The sequence below is a fragment of the Mus caroli genome, unplaced genomic scaffold (genome assembly GCF_978045245.1).
Source record: "Mus caroli unplaced genomic scaffold, Mus_caroli_1 scaffold_9, whole genome shotgun sequence".
Lineage (NCBI taxonomy): Eukaryota > Metazoa > Chordata > Mammalia > Rodentia > Muridae > Mus > Mus caroli.
Window position 1 is genome coordinate 51,790,289 of NW_028227264.1, and position 21,424 is coordinate 51,811,712.

At 41.9% G+C, this 21,424-nt stretch overlaps 1 protein-coding gene across 2 annotated transcripts in view; it reads right to left on the minus strand.

The window, feature by feature from the left end:
* Nucleotides 1-6,242: 6,242 nt before the first annotated feature.
* The window catches only part of Mcm9 (minichromosome maintenance 9 homologous recombination repair factor), an 88,754-nt gene continuing 73,572 nt past the window's right edge, over nt 6,243-21,424 (minus strand). For both annotated transcript variants that reach the window (XM_021174345.3, XM_029482491.2), the window contains exons 9-13: nt 18,598-18,800; nt 17,600-17,803; nt 11,602-11,684; nt 11,001-11,146; nt 6,243-8,829 (exon numbers count right to left, since the gene is read on the minus strand). In XM_021174345.3, coding sequence (XP_021030004.1) covers nt 7,413-8,829; nt 11,001-11,146; nt 11,602-11,684; nt 17,600-17,803; nt 18,598-18,800 — 2,053 coding nt within the window. In that variant the 3' untranslated portion in view covers nt 6,243-7,412. The remainder of the gene's footprint in view (nt 8,830-11,000; nt 11,147-11,601; nt 11,685-17,599; nt 17,804-18,597; nt 18,801-21,424) is intronic.

The window sequence follows — 21,424 nt, forward strand, 5'->3', positions numbered from 1 at the left end:
TGACCATGTTTCCAGGCTTCCACTATTGACTATGGACCAGCAGCATGCCAGGAACAACCTCCCCTCCCCAGTTTTCAGTACCAGATTTGCACTGCTGAGGTCCCCAGCTGCTTGGACTGGGTTTTCCAGCCTCTCTGGTGTTAGTCACTGTGGGGTTACTCCAGTGACCGAGAACACCAGCTGCTTGGGTTCTCAGCTTCTCATGTATGATTCAGCTGTATGTTCCATTTCAAAGTCAGCTAATTAAATCCTCCAAATATATACTTTTTCATTCTATTAGTTCTGCACTCTATAGCGCCCAACCAGATGTTACAAAATAAGACTCCCCAAATCCCAATTTCATGTGCTGCCCTTGCCGTAGAGAGGGACTAAAAACCAGACCCAGTTCACTACAAATAACATTAGAGACAGTCACTCCAATGACACCTTTCCTTTATAAAAAGAAAAGGAGTTGTGAGACAATGTACCCATGCCAAAAACCTTGGTAAGGTAGAGCAGGTCTGAGACCCCAGTACCCAGGTACCCACTTAAAACAGTAGGCGCCTCCCTGCTCCTGCAGATTCCTGGCCTGGAACACGTGCCACACTACTCATGTCGGTCACATAACCCAAAACAGAGTCTCCATGCTTATGATGTACCTAGAGGCCTTGAGGGTTTAGCCAATAACCTTCCCTTCCCAGACATTCTTTCCTACAAAAGATATTTAACTTCTGGCCCACCCTGAGAAGTTGGTACGCATCTATTTTCCACAATAAACAACCAATAAACAGTTTGAAACCAAGGACTGTCTCTTTCATCGAGAACCACCAAGGGGAACATGGAGAAGGCCTGCGCCTACAGAGCCACAACCTAAATCTACTGCATAGAAGGCCTCTTTGTGCTCCAGACAAGCTCGAGGAGCTCCCTGCCTGGGGCTAGTCACCATCATCAGTCCTGCCCTCTACCCCATTCTGCTTCCAACTCCCCCCGACCCCAGTTAGTAGCACCTAGATAGCCAGGACTTTGGGAACCCCTGAGCCTGTTCTTATCACTCTCTGGGCCGAGCATATACAAACCATCACAGTACCATATTTCCTTTCTGGTCTCTTCATGTCTGAATCTAGTCCAGCCATTGGGCCTTTTATTAGCTGTTCTATCCATGTGTGCATGTTCCCTGCCCGTTCCCTGTATCACCAAGTAATCAGTCATGAAGACTCACTCTGCACACACATGTATGTATGCAGCACAAAAAAATAAACTACAAAACCAAAACTCTCCCAGTGAAGCCTATATTAAACCACTGAAAATTGTAAAACATACCATGACTTACCCAGTGCATTTTAAAAATCACCTACCATACTATAAATTACTGACTTATTTTGTTTCCTGTGCCAACAGTTCTGTCCAAGGGAGAGGAAAGTCTAAAATAGACAATGGAATGGAACCAATTGTTGTCCTAGATCAACTGCTACAGTGGAACTTAGGCTCCTAGCAAATCCGCCAGATCGGCTGCCATGCACACGGAGTTACACTGTGGGGCAGGATCTACCCAATTTCTGTGTGGTTTCTAGCATCCTGTTTGCTCAGGTGTTTTCTCTGAGTCTCCTGTCCTACGGAGACAGCCTATCATATATGGTAAACATTGTCCAGAAACGGCTAGAAAAGAGACTAGAAAAATGGCAAGTGCTGACAGTGGTAATAACTCTTTCAAAGGCCTTAAATATTTCATCCAAGAAATATTTGTTAAATATGTATTATGGGTGATACTCTTTTAACTAATGGGGTACATCTGTGAGAAAAGCAGACACCCCTATAACTTCAAAGATTCTCACATCAGTGAGGGTGTATTAAGCTGTATTTGAGCTAGAGGCAAAGGAGAAATAAGTATCACTGTTATTTAAAATTTGATATTCTGCTCATCATTTAAAAATACTTTTGAGTTTTACAAATGTTTATCCTTATCACCCAATTTTGTTATTATCTTGAATTTTGTGTCTTGGCTCCATATACAGGATGGTAGATGAATGTTGGTTGTGGAAATCGCTGCCCAGCTTGCACTCCTACGCACACACCTATTTTCAGCAGCTGCCAGTGTAAGCACCTAATCTGAGTTCTCCACCACTTGGGGCCTCAGCTCCTGAGCCCTAGCCCAGGGTCAGTCACACACCTTCCTTGTGATGAGCTGACAGCCAATCCCTAATCAAGGTGGAGTGTGAGATCCTAGAATAATTAAGTGATTGGGCTGTCAAATGCAAAGTGAGAGTAGATTGTCTCAGCTAGCAGTCAAGTGAGAGTGGCTGGCCTTGAAACTGACTCAGAGAACTAGAGTCTGTAGAGGCAAGATGTGGCAGGAGATATATTGCTCAGTCTATAACCAGTGATTCTCCAAAATGTGATCTCCCACCAGCAGCACCATTGTCACCTGGGAGATCACGAGGAAGACCAGCCAGTTCTAAAGTCTGTGCAGACTTAATAAATAGAAAATCTGGGATTAAGGATTTTAACAAGGCTTTGGGTGACTGTGATCAATATCAGTAAAGAAAGGACTGTGAAGAGGCTCCGAGAAACTGGCCCAATAATGTCACAATTCTGGACCTGATCCAGTGCTTAGCGATAGGTTATTTCTCCACTGATAGAGAAATGAACCGATTTAAACCAGATTACATTATATTAATGGCAGGTCTATTGGGAAGCTGCTGTTGGGCAAGTTAACTGGTCCCAAGGATTGAGGCCAGGGGAACTGCCATAGATAGGGAGAGGGGGGTGGGCAGAGGGAGGAAGACAAAGAGCTCACACACAGAGGAGAGAGGAGGGGAGAGCAAATTGTCTGGATTATTATAGGGAGGGACCTCTGGGAAACAGGCTGGAAAGTTCAGGGTTAGGGGCAGGATATGCCAGGTAGGGACTGAGGAATTCTGAGAGAACCTGAAAGCCAGGCCTGTGTTGATCACCTCAGTCCCTTTTCCCCGGGGTCCAAAACCAAAATCATTTAGACTGAAAACAGGACTGAGCCAAATAGAGATGCTGATGACAAGGTGGGTAAGAGTTAGATGCTCACATAAGGGACTGCTGGGTAAAAGGTGGTACTAAGAGCCCTGAGATGCAAGTACCAAGGGCCAGGAGAGAAGAATCCGAGGACAGGTAATCCTTAAAGGTCCATGATGTGAGGAGAAGCTAAGTTATCTGTTGTCAAAATCATTACATGAGTTAACACTTTCAAAATGCTGAGAATAACTAGCACATAGTAAACTACCAGCAGCCAGTTTTCACTGTTTACCTGTAGTCACTATTTTTAAAGAAGAATTAAGCAGCGAGCCAGGGAAGGCATCAGAAAGTGGATGTTACAGACCTTAATCCTCATGTAAATAAAGTATGCTTATTGTGTAAAAATAAAACAAAAACCTCACTTAACTACCGGAGCATTTTCCTCATTTATAAAGTAGGATATTACCTGGAATTGAGTAGTACTTGTTGTTGTGAAGGCAAAACATGTAGTAAATATGCCTTGAAAACGTATGTATTGGCAGTATGGTAACTGGTGCAGATAGAGTAAGTCAAGTTTCACTTGGGAAAATTAGCATTTAATATAAAGCTAGAAACATTTCACTTGAATTCAATTTTGGCCCAAAGTCTTTGTTTTGTTTTGTTTTGTTGGTGAAGGATCCTTTTGGAGAGAGCTGTACATGTGTGTGTGTGTGTGTGTGTGTGTGACTGCAGTGAACACAAGTTTATGGCTCCTGTGGCCTTCCTGAAGAAGTAACGATGCTGAGGTACAAAGTGCTGGGCAGTCTGTCTGACAGTGGCCATCCACAGATGAGTGAGACTCGCTCTCCATGAGGCCGTGGACTCGCCTGCTCTGTGACTCCCTATTTACACTGAGTTCCTTTGAAGGTGGCAACGCAACTCTCAGATATGTCAGGTCCTATAGCTGGTCTTTGCTACTTGGTGGGTTCTTCTTTTTCCTATCCTTTATTCTCTCTTGGTTTCACCCCTTAATGTTAGATAGGAGAGAAAGAAGAGAGGGGACAGAGGAATTAGGAAAATCCCTGAATCTAATTTCTTTTGTTTCTTCTTTGAGCATGACTAACAAACCTTAGCCAACTGCCCTAAAAGATCAGCAACCACCAACCCCCCCCTCTTGGGGCCCGAGTATATATATATATATATATATATATATATATATATATGAAAATTTCCCAGTCTCAGACATCACACAATCCCAGGAAAGTATCAGGCCTGCAAGAGCACAAGGCAACTACCATCAGCTGCTTTGGATAGTCGAAGCAGCCCCATATCCGTATACCTCAGATTAAAACAAAAACATATTTTATATTATTTCTGTGGTTTTTAAAAGAAACCAAAATACCAGAATTGCTACAAGGTCCCAAAACTGTTTTAGAGCTTGAGCATGACATGTTTGTTTGCTTGTTTTTTGTTTTGAGACAGGATGTCTGTTCATAGCCCAGGGTTCTTTTAATTCATTATATATCTTAGACTGGCCTAAAGCTTGCCATTCTCCTGCCTCCATCTCCTAAAGGCTAGGATTATAGGAACACAGCCATAACACTTGGCTAGATTCTCCACCTTAAAACATAATTTCTAACAATGCTAAACCATATCATTAGAAATCAACTTTGTAATTTCGGGTTTAAAACTATTATGGACTACAACTTCTGTATCATTCTAAGGATTAAAGCAGGTCTGGAATTTATGTGTTTTTGTCTCTTCAAAGTGGATCTAGTCCCTCCTTTGTTGGCAACTGTACAGTTAGTTAAAAAAACACTGGAAAAATGTAAAATATTTTAACACCCTCCTTGCATTCCCACCCATTTGGCTCTCATCTAAGTATTTCTAACAGCTACAAAGATCAACATATCCACGAGCAAATGGAGCTGGGAACCCAGCAGTACAGTAGCCAGTCCCCTCTGCATTCTGTAGCCTTCGCTGTACATCAACACTGTTAGCAATGAATGGCTTGTGTGCTTGGAATGGGCTTGCTGTCATCAAGCAGCTTAAATGGTTCCTAGGCAAAGATGATTCAAGTGCATTTAGAAATCTAAGGTCTCCAAAATTCCCTGCATTACAAAGTTGGAGAGTTATGGTGCCTAGAACCTTAAGCCCACTAGGAGATCAGGATGTAGGGGGCTGGCCAGAGTCTCTACCATTGGCCCAGGCTGCTGTGCTTGTTTGTGATGGACTGTGATGTAGAAATATAAGCCCAACAAACCCTTTTCTTTCTCTACTTGCTTTTGGTCATGGTGCTTCATCATGGTAATAGTAATAACTAGGATACAAAGCAAGATGATTGTATCAGTGAATTCCAGGTTAGTCAGGACTATACAATGAGATCCTGCCTCAACATTCCCTCCCTCCCCAAAAGAGCAAGCGTGCTGTGCATACTTATAGATGAGGCTGGAGAAATGGCGCAATGGGCAAAGTGCTCACTGTGCTCGCATGAGGACTTGAGTGTGCATCACCAGCACCCATGTAAAAGCCAAGAAAGGTGGCTGGTCTGTAACACCGGCCTTGGGGGGAAGGGTGGATCCGGGATGCTCTTAGGCGAGTCAGTAGCTAAAAAGACAGCCTTCAGGTTCAGTGAGAGACCTTGCCTGAAAAAACTAGGTGGAACAATTTGAGCTAGACATAGGCATCAGCCTGTTGCACATGCTCAAGACTGGTGAGTGTATTCATGAACTCTCATGTGTATACTCCCTCCCCCAAGGGGAAGAAAGACAACCCTTTTTTTCCCCCATCTTAGTTCTAGGAAGTCTACTAGAACCCCAGAAAGAAATAATGCTGTAACATTAGGAATATATTCAGGATCATTCTATCCTTGAACGTTCTTAAACAATCGCAGAAATACATTATATAAACTATAGTGTTAATGTCTTTGAGCAGGTATAAGTGAATATGAAATACATTTAAAAATTACTGCTTGTATAAATGTTTTGTGAGCTCTTAAGTATTAAATATGTTCTAACAGTTTACCATGTTTCAGAAAGTCAGTCAATTTGGGAATTCATTTTTAAATGCTAAAAAAATTGGGTTTTTAAGTTTTTTTTTTTCTGTATGAATATCACAAAGTAGAGATTAACTGAGCACACATGTTTTTTAACATGTTTCATGCCCCAAAGTCCTCTTGTCAATAAAAGAATCAGTGACTTTAGAAATGCATACTCTGAAGCATGTCTGTAAGGATACAACCCTACCTTCCTACCACTGCTGGGATCCAAACACAGGGATTTTAGAAGCACACAGAAAAACAGAGTTTAGTCATCTATGCCCACCAGACATGGAAACTTCTTTGTTTTATTTTATTATTACTTATGTAATAAGTAATGTCATACACGCTACATATACATTCTTCTTCTGAGCCATATCCCAACCCAACTTTTCTTGGTTTTATAAAAAGACAAACAGATGAGAAGCTATCAGGGATCACATTTCCATACCGATGCCATTGCAGATGGGCTACAGCTGGCCTTCCGGAGCTCGCTTCTCTTCTAACCACATGATTTAAGTTGTACTGAAGGTAAGCTCTGAGAGCAAAAAAATGAAAGGCAAGGCGTGTGTGCTGGCACAAGGGGAACAAATCCAAGGGCCAGTGCTTCTGTAAGCTACGGTGTGGCTTCCCTGGGGATGCTGTCCAATGAAAGCATGCGTCTTGAAGACAGAAAACCACCAGCCCCTTTTAATATGATGCGTGAGAGCATGAGAAAAACCACATGATTTAGGCAAGTCATTTCAAATGTTAAGAAATACCGCATTCAGTACGTATAGGGCAGGAAATGCAAAGCAAACAGAAAGCACTTAGCTGCCTTGTTAGATTTCTGAGTGCCACCATCCTGCCATTTAGTCTGGATATGTGAGAGAAGAAGCTCAAAATAGAACTCCTCTAGTAAAAACCAAACCAAACCCCAAAACAAAACCAATACAACAAAAATGAACCAACCAATCAACAAACCAATCAACCAAAACCAAACACCAAAACCCCAAAAACAAAAAGCAAGTGAAAAACTAGAACGTCCTGGATGGTAAGTCATCTTTTGTGAAATGAAGCATTAATTCATTCATCCATCCAAAGTATTGATATCACACCAACCGTAATTAATTATTCAGCTTTTAGTGAAGATAAACCTGACAAGGGGGTTGGGCTTAGGCAGGGCCACGTACTCTCACACACTGTGTGCACACCTGTAACCACTTGCACACTTTGAAGGCTCTTGGTTGGGTCACACTGTGTGCACACATGTAAGCACTTGTATACTTTGAAGGCACTTGGTTGGGTCACACTGTGTGCACATCTGTAAGCACTTGTACACTTTGAAGGCACTTGGTTGGGTCACACTGTGTGCACACCTGTAAGCACTTGCACACTTTGAAGGCACTTGGTTGGGTGGGGAAGACAACTCTGACCAGAAAGCTTTTCCTAATCATGGCTTTTTCCTCATCTCTTCATCCCAGTCAAAATCTAATGCTTCCTCATCTAGTTCCGACAGAGTGAAGAGCGAGAGGGTGGAAAGATTCGCTCTCTCTGTGGGCTGCTGCAGCTGGAAAGACTGCCTTTGCTGGCCGAGCACCGGAGCTGTGGTCGCAGGAGGGCTGTGGCTCCTGTCCCTGCTGTCCTTCCTTTCAGGAGGGAGGGATTCTGATTTGGATTCTGGTGGGGAAGTGAAGGAGAAGCTTGCCAGTCTGGCTATCGTGCCAGCATGAACCTTGCTGCTTTTATTACCCCAGGAAACCCCTTCCTTTCTGTCTTTCTCACAAGCTAGATGCGAATGCCCAGCCTGGTTCCCAAGCTCCGGTTCGGGCTGAATAACCCTTCTTTTGGGGTCCTGTTCCCTCTCCTCTCTTGGTCGATTACTCTCTGGTGGCTGCCTTGAGAGCTCCTTTGTCTTTCCGTGCAGCTGGTCAGAGCATCTGTCTCCTGAGGTCGATGTCGACTTTCCTGGCTCTACCACAGGCACAGCTGCTTCTCTTCTTGTTCTTTGTTGGGGAATTTTAGAACTGTCAACTGCTATTTTACTAGCACTGGGAGGCATGGGGCCTTGGCCTTCGGGGGAGTGGGTCAGTTTTGTCTTCTGTTTAAATGTGAATTTGGCCAGCTTTACTGTTGGCGTCTCCATACCTTCAGGTTCAGGCTCTTCCACCTGAGCAGATTTCTGTCTCTTTCTTTTGGGTGTTCCTGTTCTTTTTCCTGACCCAGGTGAAGGGATGGACAGGGACAGAGGGACAGTGGGTGGCAGTGGTCGCACTCTGGTTGTGCTTCTGCACACACTCTGTGACCCCTCCTTCAGCAGCTTGGGGAGTCTTTGGGGCACAGAGTCTTGTTCATCACCCCGTCCTGCTTCAGATACAACCACTGCCTGACTCGCCTTTGTACTCTTAACACCGTGAGACCGTAAGGGGGCACTCATGGCTCCTGATGATGGAAGATGTCCAGCTTCTAATAATTTGCTTCTTTGCTGTGGCCCATGCTTCTCCTTGCCCTGAGATTGATTGTTGGAGATTTTCAAATCCACATTTTTCTCAGTTGTTTTCAGATTGGGAGACACAATAGTGCTTTCTGGTGCAATCTCAGGACTTGATGTGGGGTCCAACCAGTCTAAACTGTCACCTCTGTCATCTCTGTTCTCAGCTGAGTTGTTACAACTTGTTGGTCTATTAAGCTCTGGACCAGGCGGGGAGTCTGCACCAGATCTCTCTGTGGGACTCCAGCTACAGCTCTGTTCCTGCTGTGTTGAAGTCCTGAGCCTTGGCTTGTCCCTGGGATCATTTCTGCAGGAACCTGGAGCCACCTCTTCCTCTAGTGAATGTGACTGGCATTGGTGTACACTCTCATTCTGTAACCTGGTCGGAGAGAGATAAAGAAAACATACTGAAAGGAAAGAAATGGGCACCAGTCTTTCATTTCCAGGAGACACCGCCTGGAAGGTTTAAGAACAACATAATTTCAAGTAAATAGAAGTATAATCTTCTAAAACACAAGAAATTCCTTTGAACTTAGTGCGTTGGTATGCCTCTTCTTTCAACCTGAAACTGCAGTAAAACAAAGAAACTGAAACTGGAGGCTGGTCTACCTTTTCAGTCATTCACTTGACTTGACTGTTTGAAGATCAGTGTAAATGCTCACCCATAACATTTCCCGTGCCATGTTTAAATACAAGACATACGTGCCGGCCTTGCACAGACGCTGGTACTCCTAGTGACTGCTCAGAGGGCTCACTGGGCAGTTTTTAGATCAGGGAAAGGATTCTACAGTTTTACCAAAGCAGGCACTGAACTTTAGTGTGCATGAGACTTGCTTTCCATAGAAGTAAAGAGTCTATGCCACCCGACATGGCTGCTGCCAGTGCCTGTCCACCTTCATCACCACAGCAGACCCTCTGGCACTGTTCACTCTTTCTTGCAAAGCCCCATCATGTTTCCTCAGGGACTCTGAGCAGCAGTTCAGCAGTCTGACACAGAATTGGCACCTGCTAACCAGCTGAAAATGAAGGGTCTACTCATGAAACCTTCTCTCAATACTGGGCATAGGAAAAGCTCTGCACATACCAAAAGAACCATATTCTCACAGAAGTATAGTTCCCAAAGCAAGTCCTTTAGAAGGTCCTTAACTGAGAAATGTAGGCTCAGTGGAGTGAGATACATGGCCCTGCTTTCATGTGCTAAATTGGAAAGGAAATTGCACACAAAAGCAGGTGAGGAAATTACTCTAAAATTCATGTGCAGCAACAGAAAAAAGAATTAAAAATATAAATTTAATTATATTAAGAAGTTAGTATATAGCACTGGGAAAGAAGATTACATTTTATTTTTGTTTTCTTATTAATTCATTATTTCTAGTTTTCAAAATGCACAAAGAGTATATATTATACTCATAAAATTAATTAAAAATTATAAAAGTAGATAATAACTGTATCACAACAGGTTTTGAAATATCAACAGACTAATAAGCTCATGTTCCTTGTTTCTAATTTGGCTTGCAACCAAACAGAAAAGCAAGTGACTTTCAAAATCCCTGCCATGAAGTAGACACTTCAACATCAGATAAACGTCAGGACACTACACTGGCTAAAGCTATGTAAGGAGGCCTCGAGGCTGAGGAAGTTCAGGAGTAGAATGGTTTGATCCTTTTATTTCAGTCTCGTTCTTGCTCAGGAATTAAATTCCTAGATGAAATTTCTGCAGCTGTACTACACGATCCTAAAACCAAGTGATATCTCTGCCCTCTGATTTGAGGTAGTTACTACCAAAGTATTCTCTGGAAGAAAGTATGGGGAAAATTTGAGTGGTTTTGCCATGAGATCTATTAGGGAACATTTTCCTAAAAGGCAAAAATATATAGGCTAGCTGAGTTCTTATGACTCGATGAGATTAGCTTTCAGTTGGATCTTGAAGGCAATTGACCCTTAGTGTGAAGCACTTGTTTCTGTTGCTTTGAGGATCAACACTATAACATGGTTGCATGATAAAGGCGTAACAACAGGAAAGACTATTTAAGGCAGGATTCAGGTTTGCTTTTTGGACAGTCCTAGGTACACTTCTCCCATTCCATTCAGTCTAGGAGAGCCATTTTTAAATATGAGATGATGAATTCTGAGTCTTGTGTTCTTCTTTTCTTGAATTTATCAGTGTATCAATTCTGGTAGCAGGAGCTAGTCAAAATGAACAGCCTCTCCCCGAGCCCAGCTGAAAAGTGAGTGGATCACCCATGCCTACCATACTCCTCCCGTCTTAAAGTAGCTGGAGCCAAAGGGGAGGGAGATTAATTTCACACTGTGCCAGTTTAGTGCAGCCTGACACCGGTGACTGGTGAGTAAAGCCATCTTTCCACTGCCCATCAACGGAGTGGAGAGATGCCAAGAAAAGTATTCTCAGGGTCTGTCTTAATGCAATCAACAACCCCAGTGGCTGTCAGTGGCTGATGGGATGCCTACAGTTTCCTTCTAAGTTTATGCTTTGTTTCACTGGCTGCCAGTGAGATGCCTTCCTCCATGTGCCTTCCTTTCCCTCCTTACCTTTCCAGTCTTCGAAGTTCTTCCTGCAAGAGGCTCTGGAGTTCCAGCTTTTCCAGAATGAGTTCACACTGCCTCCGGTACTGTGCACGGGGGTTTTCAGGGAAGGAAGTGTGAAGAGCATTCACACCTCCTAGCAGAGCACCTCCCTGTGGGGCAAGAAAGCACCAGGGACAGTCACAGGTAAACTTGCACAAGAGTAAGAACACACCAGGAAGCACACTGGTCCCAGGTGTGACAGACCCTCCATGCCCTCATCCTGGGTATCACCGTCACAGAGCCTTTTCAAATTTCCATAGCCCTCCCTTCTCCTACAAGGCAGTGGGCGACCACTGTGCCGGGAAGTGGCTACCTGTCACTCCTGAGAGCATGAACTCCCTTAGGCTTGCTGAGAAAGGAAAATATTGAGAGCGGCTTCTTCCCGATTTACAGGCAATGGCAATGGCAGAGTGAAGGTCTCTGCCCCCAACAGTTCCCCTTCTTTTAAACAATCGCTTTTGAATCTTTCCAGGAAGCTAATTTGATCATTTTTACAACTCTTAGTATGATAATAAAGTGTCATTTTATAAAGATCTTGTAATTAGGGTGAACACAGTATCCTCACCTGCATTGAAGATTCCATCACAGACACAACTGTAATAGCATCTTCCAGAGTCACGGTATTGCGGAACATCAGGCGAGCGTGAGCTACGATAGCAAGACACTGTTAGGATCACCCGGGATGATAGATGTGATCCTTTGATTTCTCTGCTCTCTAAACTTGCATTTTATGGAGAAGCTAAGTGAATCATCAGCTAACTTTACTGGAACAGGCAGCTACCTTCAGAGTAGCTTCTCCATAAGAGGCCTGAGCCTTCACAGTCCAGGCAACGGTGTGCATTTATATTCGAACATTCTAGACTCTAGCAGAAAAGGCACTGTAAAAACATCCATTTAATATTCAGAAACTTATCTTCTGTTTTTTACTCTCATATAAATACACAAAATTAAACCTCATTTCTCACCTCTGGCATCTCTTTTATCTATGACTTATGAGCTGTTTGAAGCACCAATCTAGCAAGCAAGAATTTTAGATACTTCTTGCCAGAATAATGAGGTTCATTTGTTTTCTGGAATTTTTATTACGTTTACATGATTTCACTCTATGTAACATTCAATTCATGTGACTGTTGTTAATTTGAACATGGGTAAAATATGAATACTATAAAGGGTGGGTATTAGTTGCCGGTGTATGTGCAAGCCTGAAGCCTGTTGGAGGGGATGGGGTACACTGTGCTGATTGCGTTATAAGAACAGGCATGAGACACTGGGAATCAGGGAGGTGGGTTTTACTCTCCTTTCTGTCCCCCATTACAAGTTTTCTAGTCTTATCCCCAGTCCTGTAGCAGTTGGCTTGAGCCTGACCTCCCTCCTACTGCAGTTCCATTCCCTGGACTCCACTGACCCTGTAGATTCAGCTCTCCTCCCTCACCCCACCCCTTGGTGTCAGTTACCTATTAGAGCTTGCAACACTCTCTACCTGGGAGCCCAGTAGTCATACCCAGCTGTGATTCTGGTAGGCAATTTTCACCCTCTTTCCCAGTCCTCCATTACAGTCTCACCCCTAGAAGACTGCTTACAGAGACCTGTCCTTCCACCCCATCTCCAGTCCTGGGGAACTCCACCAAACTTTGGAGTGGACCCAGCTTTCCTCCTCCCTGGAGATAGCCTCAGACTCATCTTCCTAGCCTATATCCATTCTTTCCAGTCAGCCTCCAATACCTAGACACGCTTTATACCCTGGAGACCCGTGGCCACACCAGCAGGAACTTGAATAGGTGAATCACACTATCCTTCCTGTCCTCTATTACTATTTCTCCATTCTCACCCCCAGCCAGTAACAACCTGCTTACAGATACACCTCCTGCTACCTCAACTCCCTTCATGGACATCCCAACTCCAGGTTCAGACCCCCATCTCCATTCATTGAAGACTCCAACTCTAGATTCAGATCCTGGGATCCTCATAGCCTTTTCAACCTGTTTCCCCAGGTAATTCTTTACCTTACTACAATATACTAGTAGCATTTCTTCTTTCTACCACATCTCTGGCTCCCTGTGGCCCCCCAATTCTAAGTATGAGCAGGTTTCCCTTAGGTCTTTCCTGAAGTCAGTCTTAACCTTTTCTTCTAGCCCACCCCTATTACTCTCTGTGACTCAGTGACTTGCAGAAGCATTCTCTCTTAGTCAACCTACAGCAACACTCTTCTCTAAGAGTCAGAGAGGCCAATAGGAAACAAGGATAACCCACCCAACAAAGATAAGACCAGACCTCAGATGCTGAGATATCAGCAAAAAACGTAATTAATAACAACCAAGACAATATGCTTCCACTGTATCCAGTGATGTTATGACAATAGGTCATGAGAAATGTAATAAAGTTGAAGGACAAGACAAGGCCTTCAAAATTGCTATTATGAATATGTTCAATTGGTTGTGCAAACGTTATATGCCTCAGTACAGGGGAACGCCAGGGCCAAGAAGTGGGAGTGGGTGGGTGGGGGAGTGGGTGGGTGGGGGAGTGGGTGGGTGGGGGAGTGGGTGGGTGGGGGAGTGGGTGGGTGGGGGAGTGGGTGGGTGGGGGAGTGGGTGGGGGAGCGTGTGGGGGACTTTTGGGATAGCATTGGAAATGTAAATGAAATAAATACCCAATTAAAAAAGAAGAGGATATGAACAGGGCTGGAGAGATGGCTCAGCAGTTAAGAGCTCTTCCAAAGGTCCTGAGTTCAAATCCCAGCAACCACATGATGATTAACAACCATCTGTACAGCTAAAGTATACACATATACATAAAATAAATAGATAAATTAATAAATTTAAAAAAAAAAGAGGATATAAACAATCCCTTAATGAAGTCTGTGAAAACACAAGCAGTGGAATGATATAATGAAAAAAAAAATCATGACATGAAAGTAAAATTTAACAAAGAAATATACTTACTTAAAAACAAAACAAAACCTCAATCTGAGATAAAACTGGAAATGAAAGATTTAGAAAGTCAAACAAAAAAGCCTCATCATCGGAGTACAGGATATGGAAGAGAGAATCTTGGGTGTTGAGGACAAGGTAGAAAGAACAGATATCTTAGTCAAAGAAAATGTTAAGTTAAAAAAAAAAATTCCAGGTACAAAACCTCCAGGAAATCTGGAACACTATGAAAAGACCAAGTCTACAAACAAGATAAGTAGAAGGTGCTAGAAGAAAAAGTTCACCCTAAAGAGGTTAATCATACCCAAGAAAACACAAGGAATATATAATTTCAGCCCAGCAAATCAAAAGAGGAGGAAAGACTATCACCACCACAACAGAATAACTTATCAATAAATAAATGCTACTCATTGATTTCTCTCTCTCAACATTCATGATCTCAATTTCCCAACAAAAAGACAGGCTAACAGACTCGCTTAGAAAACAGGATCCATCTTTCTGCCATACCCAAGAAACACACCTTACCGTCAAGGACAGATCACCTCAGGGTAAAATGATGAAAAAGACATCCCAAGCAAATGGACCCAAGAAGCAAGCTAGTACCACCATTTTATTATCTGACAAAACAGACTTCAAATGTAAAGTAATGAGAATAGAGAGAAAAGGATACTACACACTCATCAAAGAAAAAAAAAAATCCATCAAGAGAATATTGGAAATCTAAATATTTATGTGCCAAAGATAAGGGTAACCAATTTTATAAAAGAAACACTACTACAGCTAAAATCAATAGATCCTTGCACAGTGATGGTGGGTGACTTCAATAGCACAGGCACTAAGATCTAACATCCAATAATTGAGACCTCATGAAACCAAAGAGCTTCTGCATGACGAAGAACACCAGCATTTGGATAAAGTAGCAGGACACAGAAAGGAAATGAACTGTACCAATTACACATCCAATAGAGGGATAATATTTAAAATAAAAAAAAAACTAGACATGAAGAAAATAACCAATTGAAGAATGGAGTGCAGAAGTCAGGTGTGGTGGCACATGCCTTTTATCTCAGCACTCAGAAGGCAGAGGCAGGTGGATCTGTGAGTTTGAGGCCAGCCTGGTAAACAGAGTGAGTTCCATGACTGCCAAGGCTACACAGAGAAACCCTGTCTCAAAAAACCAAGCAAGCAAGCAGGCAAGCAAGCAACCAACCAACCAATAAAACACTTAAAAAAAAAAAACAAAACAAAACCCAAAAACCAAAAAAATTTTTAAAAAAAGAGGGGGGAGGAGGGACTGGAGATGGCTCAGCGGTTAAGAGCACCAGCTGCCCTTCCAGAGGACCCAGGTTCCATTCCCAGCACCCATATGGCAGTTTCAATTTTCCTTAATGCCAGCTCCAGGAGATCTAACACCCTCACACCAATGGACATAAAATTAAGTAAATTACTAAAAAAAAATTTGGTACAGAACTAAACAGAGAGTAGTCAAAAGATGAAACACAAAGTCTGAGGAACACTTGGACACTTGCTCATCTGTGTTCATAGCTGCTCTTCATTGCTGGCTAGTCATAAGAGCCAGAAAGTAGCTTAGATGCCTATCAACAGATCAACAAATAATGAAAATGTGGTATATTTATACAATGTAACATTAGTCCTCTGTTAAAAAAAGGAATCATGAAACTCACGGGAAAACAACCATCCTGAGAGTAAACCCAGACCCATAAAGACAAATATGGTATATTGTCTTATATGTAGATGCTGGCCTTTAAGCCTTCAATATGTATACTACACTTGGTATAACCACAGAGTTTAACTATAGAGCAAGGGAATGATCTCCCAAGGAACAAGAAATAGGATACATAGTAATGGATGGCCAGGGCAGGGGTTTGGACTGGGAGGAGAGAATATGGAATACAGGAAGGGACAGCTACAACTAAGGACCATTTGAGTAGTCATATGAAAACTTATTACAATAGAAGCTTCTTACATATATATATGTATATGTATATGAAAGAAATCTAAGTGGAATCACCAAAAAAACAGGGAGACAAAGTCCCAACTAGACTTTTCTCACCATCAAGTGAAACCTTCAGTGCCAGAAACGGGTTACATCTAATTAAGTTGTTGGCCAAAGGCGCCCCGTGGAACCTCCAAGCAGCTCAGGCTATCTTCAATGGTGTTGGTTACTCTCTACAAAATTGACTGAAAGGTTCTATTACTGAAGACGCCACCTAGATATTCATTGAACAGGAGGAAGTCTAACTTGTGCCTAGTTAGAGCCTTCACACCAACTGACTAGCATTGGTGGTACTGGAAGTACTCTGCATACTACCCAGAGGAGAAAGACAGACACATCTACAAACCCTTCAATCTACAATAGTGACCAGACTGCATAATATATGGGTGCAATAGTGGTACAAAAGTTGTGGGAGCAACCGACCAGTATCTGATTGGATTTAAGGTTTATTCCATAAGAAAGAACTCATGTCTGACACTGCTCAGGTGACTAGAAAGGCCATGGACTTAAGGGAAAACTGAATGCTATTGTTCTGAATCAAATATAGCAGGATTTAATATATAGGAATTTATATTTAAAATATAAGAACTCCTAACGACATTCTGCCTCATAGATTACTTACTTGTTCATCCACCATCAGAAAAGCTTCCACTGAAGTAGATGGGAACAAATACAGAGACGACAACTAGACCATAGGTAGAGAATGAGAGACCCTGAAACACCTAGTCCTAAATGGGATGTGTTCATCAAACTCTTCCCTTGAGGGCTCATAGAACTATGGGGAATAAATATGGGGAAGAGGAGGAATAAAGATTATAAAGAGCAGGTGGGGACGGAAGACACCAAGAAAATGGTGTCTCCTATACACAACAGGACTGACACACATATGACCTCATAGATACTGTGATAGCATGTATAGGGCCTATATGAGAGATGACATGGACTCAAGCTCCCATCCTTAACACAGAAGCTATTTCCAATGGACAACCACTAAAAAAAGAAAAAAAGAAAAAAAAATCTGTTTTCTCTCTAAGAGAAAACTGGGTATAAAACATGGTATTACTGGGTATAAAACATGGTTAAGGCTGACCTCATGCCCAGCAATAAATACCTGCTGCTCCTGAGAGCCAGCACCATAAAGAAGACTTTCTAAATGATCAATAGCTTACATTGTGGGAGGTCCAGACATGGCACAAAGACTAACTCCATAATCATTATTTATCCTCAGAAGCATGGTGGTCTGAGGGCTAAGGAGCCCTTATTTTTCATTTATAAAGTTTTAAAGATGTTTATTATCTTTAAAATGTACATGTATGTTCTCATATACATGTACACTGCAAGTATGAAGGTGCCCGCTGAGGCCAGGAGGGCATCAGATCCCCAGGAGTTACGTTGACAAGTTTGAGACCAAGGGATCGAGCTCAGGTCTCTAGATTGGAGGTAAGGTCTTTTATCAGCTGAGCCAGCCAGCCCATCTCCTGATACCTCTAAGCCTTTACTTTTCAAGTGACTATGATAACCTTAGAGCGGGGATTACTCTTATCATCTTTGAATGCATGGTAAATGCCTTGTATAAACAAGGCGCTCAATAAAAATATCATTTGTAAAATGAAATGAACCTTCTGCTAATCGGATCAAGCTTTCTAACAGGCGGATGGTTGTCCGGGCTGCATTCCGGGAATCACTCTGCCTTTGCATTTGGTAGTATCGAAGGAGGACTTGATTGCTCACTTCAGACAGTGTGGGGTGGAGATTCCGAATGAGGCAGAAGTAGGTTTTCATCTTCTCCATGCTCCACAGATTCTCCGATTTGCTTGGATAACCTGTGTACAGCAGACATGGGATCAGTAAACTAAAAGGAATTGGAAAATATCATAATTTGGGAATTTTAGAACATTCCTATATAAGATTTAATATCTATCTATCTATCTATCTATCTATCTATCTATCTATCTATCTATCTATGTTTTTTTTTGAGACAGTCTCTCTACATAAATATCCCTAGATGCTCTGATACTCACTATGTAAAGGTGTACACCACTACAAAAGCTCCTACACACATTTTTAAAAGATAAGATTTCATGTGCACTAAAATCTAGACCTATTCTCCTTGTAGCATGAAATTCCAGAATAAGCTATCTTACGATATAAAATAATAAAAAGAAGCTCCCCACACCCAGAGTGAACATTATGCAGAATGATTCTGAATAATTATAATAATAAGGACTTGAATAGGTCTAACTTTAAAAAAATAACATTTATGGATTTCCACTTCATAATTCAGTCCAGTTTTCTCTGTGTGCAAAAGTAGTAATAACACTACTATCAAAAAAGATATGTATGCATGTTATATATACATATATGTGTATGTTTACACATGTATACACACAGATATTTGCACACATATGTCAATTATATCCTCATGGTGGAGGTGGAGAAAGTCACTTCTCCTTATGCTATGACTCTGTAGCCCATACCTGGCTTCTCAGCTGCCTTCTGTTTAAGCATCTATTACCTGTCAACACAGACATCTTGAGTATTTAACTCAAGGGACATGTCCTTTGCTTAGGCCTAATCTTTCCTTGTCATGGTGAGTGACTCATTTGTCTTCACTTACCTTTATTTTCTAAGATAAAGGAAGAAATGATACGATCCCAGTCTTCATTCCTAGTGTCGAGCAAAACCAGGACGAGGTCAAATCGACTTAAGAGTGGGCTCCCGAGGGCAATGTTCACAGACACAGACTCCTGGGGGTCGTACTGGCCTTTGGGGTTAGTTGCTGCCAGGATGGTGGTCCTTGTGTTCAGCTTACAAACAAGGCTACCAAGATAAAGGGAAAAATTCACTAACTGAGATTCAAGAAGCAGGATAACACTTGTTAATACAATGGGGATGTAATTGTCCCTTGAACACCTAGAGGAACTTCTGTGAAAGAATATGGAGAGATAGGAGAGGGTACCACAAACACCAAGTTCAAACAAAATGAACCAGAATAAGTATCTTAAAGAAAATTGTTCAATAAGCACCTTCTATGCTGCTGCAGCTGCAGTGAACAGGACCCTCTATGCTAAGTCCTAAGAGGCGCACACATCACAGCAAGCATGGATACCATACCTAAAGAGTTTGCACTTGACAGGCTATAATGGCTATAATCTAATTCAGGGCAGCATACAAGAAAGTCTCTATGATTAAAGCTACAGTGGAAATAAGGTAGCATATATTTGGCTATCTAGATGAAAAAGATAATCAGAGAAATGAGATTAAGTAGCTTTTGAACTAGACCCTTTAATTCACCTGCATATTATTAGCTGGAAAGGTATACATACCATGGAGGGCAGGAGAGGATGACACTGGGAAATGGTTGAACCAGAAGCCTCCTATGCACTTGATTATTTTGTTTTGATTTCTTATCTGTCTATCTCTGTCTGTCTGTCTTCCTATCCTACCTGTCATTTATCCATCTATTTACAAATCTGTATTAGTCAGGGTTCTCTAGAGGAACTGAACTAATATAATGTGTGTGTGTGTGTGTGTGTATGGTTTATTAAAGTGGCTTACAAGCTTTGGTCCTTTTAGTCCAACGATAGCTGTCTACCAAAGGAAAGTCCAAGAATCCAGTAGTTATTCAGTCCACAAGCCTGGATGTCTCAACTGCTCTTTAGTATACACCAGAATACTAAACAAGTAGGCTCTAATGCCAGTGAAGAAATAGACTTGCCAACCAGAATGAGAACAGGCAGACAAAGAGCAAAGAACTTTCTTCATCTCTGTCTTTTATACAGGCTACCACAAGAAAGTGTGGCCCAGAACAAAGGTGGATCTCCCACCTCAAAATATCCAGACTAGAAGTAGTTCTTTCCACTTTAAATAATTTAGTTAAAAAATATTCTCAGGTGTACCCAGACACTTGAGTTTTAGTTAATTCTAGATGTGGTAAAGTTGACAGTTAAGAATATCACCCAACCCATCCAACTCCACCCCTGTTGCAGCACCACCTTGACCTTTACTATGTAACCATGTGAGCTTTAAACTCAAACTCAGGATCTTCTGGCTTTAGCTTCTCTAATGTGCTAGGACTTCAGACACAAACCACTTTACCTGGCTTTGTTTTCATTATTCTGTATATGGAAGAAAAAGAGTGAAGAAGGAACATAAACTCATTAAGTCTAGAATCAATTTAACATGGAGTTCTGAGGGATAATTATGAAGGACTTGGTAGAGGGACTGAACAGGAAAAGAACAGAGAAGGGTGGGATGCTAGCATAATGAATAGTCTGGTAAAAGGGACACAAAGTCCTAAGCAAGGCAGTGGAGGGACAGGAATGGATTGTTGTCAGGAGCCATCATAGGTGAAGCTAATAGCTAGCAGGTGATTGTCTTGAGTCCACCTTGAATTAAAATCCACGACGGAGCCGGGCGTGGTGGCGCATGCCTTTAATCCCAGCACTTGGGAGGCAGAGGCAGGCGGATCTCTGAGTTCGAGGCCAGCCTGGTCTACAGAGTGAGTTCCAGGACAGCTGGGCTACACAGAGAAACCCTGTCTCGAAAAACCAAAAAAAAAAAAAAAAAAAAAAAAAATAAATAAAATAAAATCCACGACGGAGTTGCTCCGATAGGCAAGGCCCAGGAGAAATTCATTTTAGTTAAGATTTCTGCTATTAATATGTTTTTCCTGTTATTATTAAATATATAACTATCACTAGGTATAAGGCCACCTTTTTGAGCAGATCTCTGCAGAACAATGAAGATGTACTCTTTTTGTAGTGATGCTATGTAGACAAATAGATAATAATTCTATAGAATTCCTGATTTGATTCAAGTAATTTTAGGTAGAAAGTTTTTAGAGATGGTCTTTGTTGCTAGAAAGATGTAATAAAGTTAGAATCAAGAATAGAATGTGTCCACTCCTCAGAACAGTAAGTAAAGGCCACATAATAAGAAATACAATGAGGGGCTGGAGAGATGGCTCAGCGGTTAAGAGCACTGACTGCTCTTCCAAAGGTCCTAAGTTCAAATCCCAGCAACCAGTGTTGGCTCACAACTATCCATAATGAGATCTGACACCCTATTCTGGTATGGCTGAAGACAGCTACAATGTACTTAGATATAATAATAAATAAATCTTTAGGTGGGAGTGAGCAGAGGTCCGGAATTTAAATTCCCAGCAACCACATGATGGCTCACAACCATCAGTACAGCTACAGTGTACTCATATACATAAAATAAATAAATAAACCTTAAAAAAAGAAATTATTTACATAATACATTCCAAATATGGATACCTGTTATTTAAAAAAAAATACAATGAGCTTTCATAATTATACTAAAAAGAGAAATAGATTTAGGACAATTTTGTATTCAAGGAAATACATTTAGGTCTAAGGATAAAGTCACAGGTGTACATATGCTAAGGCAGGGCCATGTAAAAACTGTTGCTTTGAACT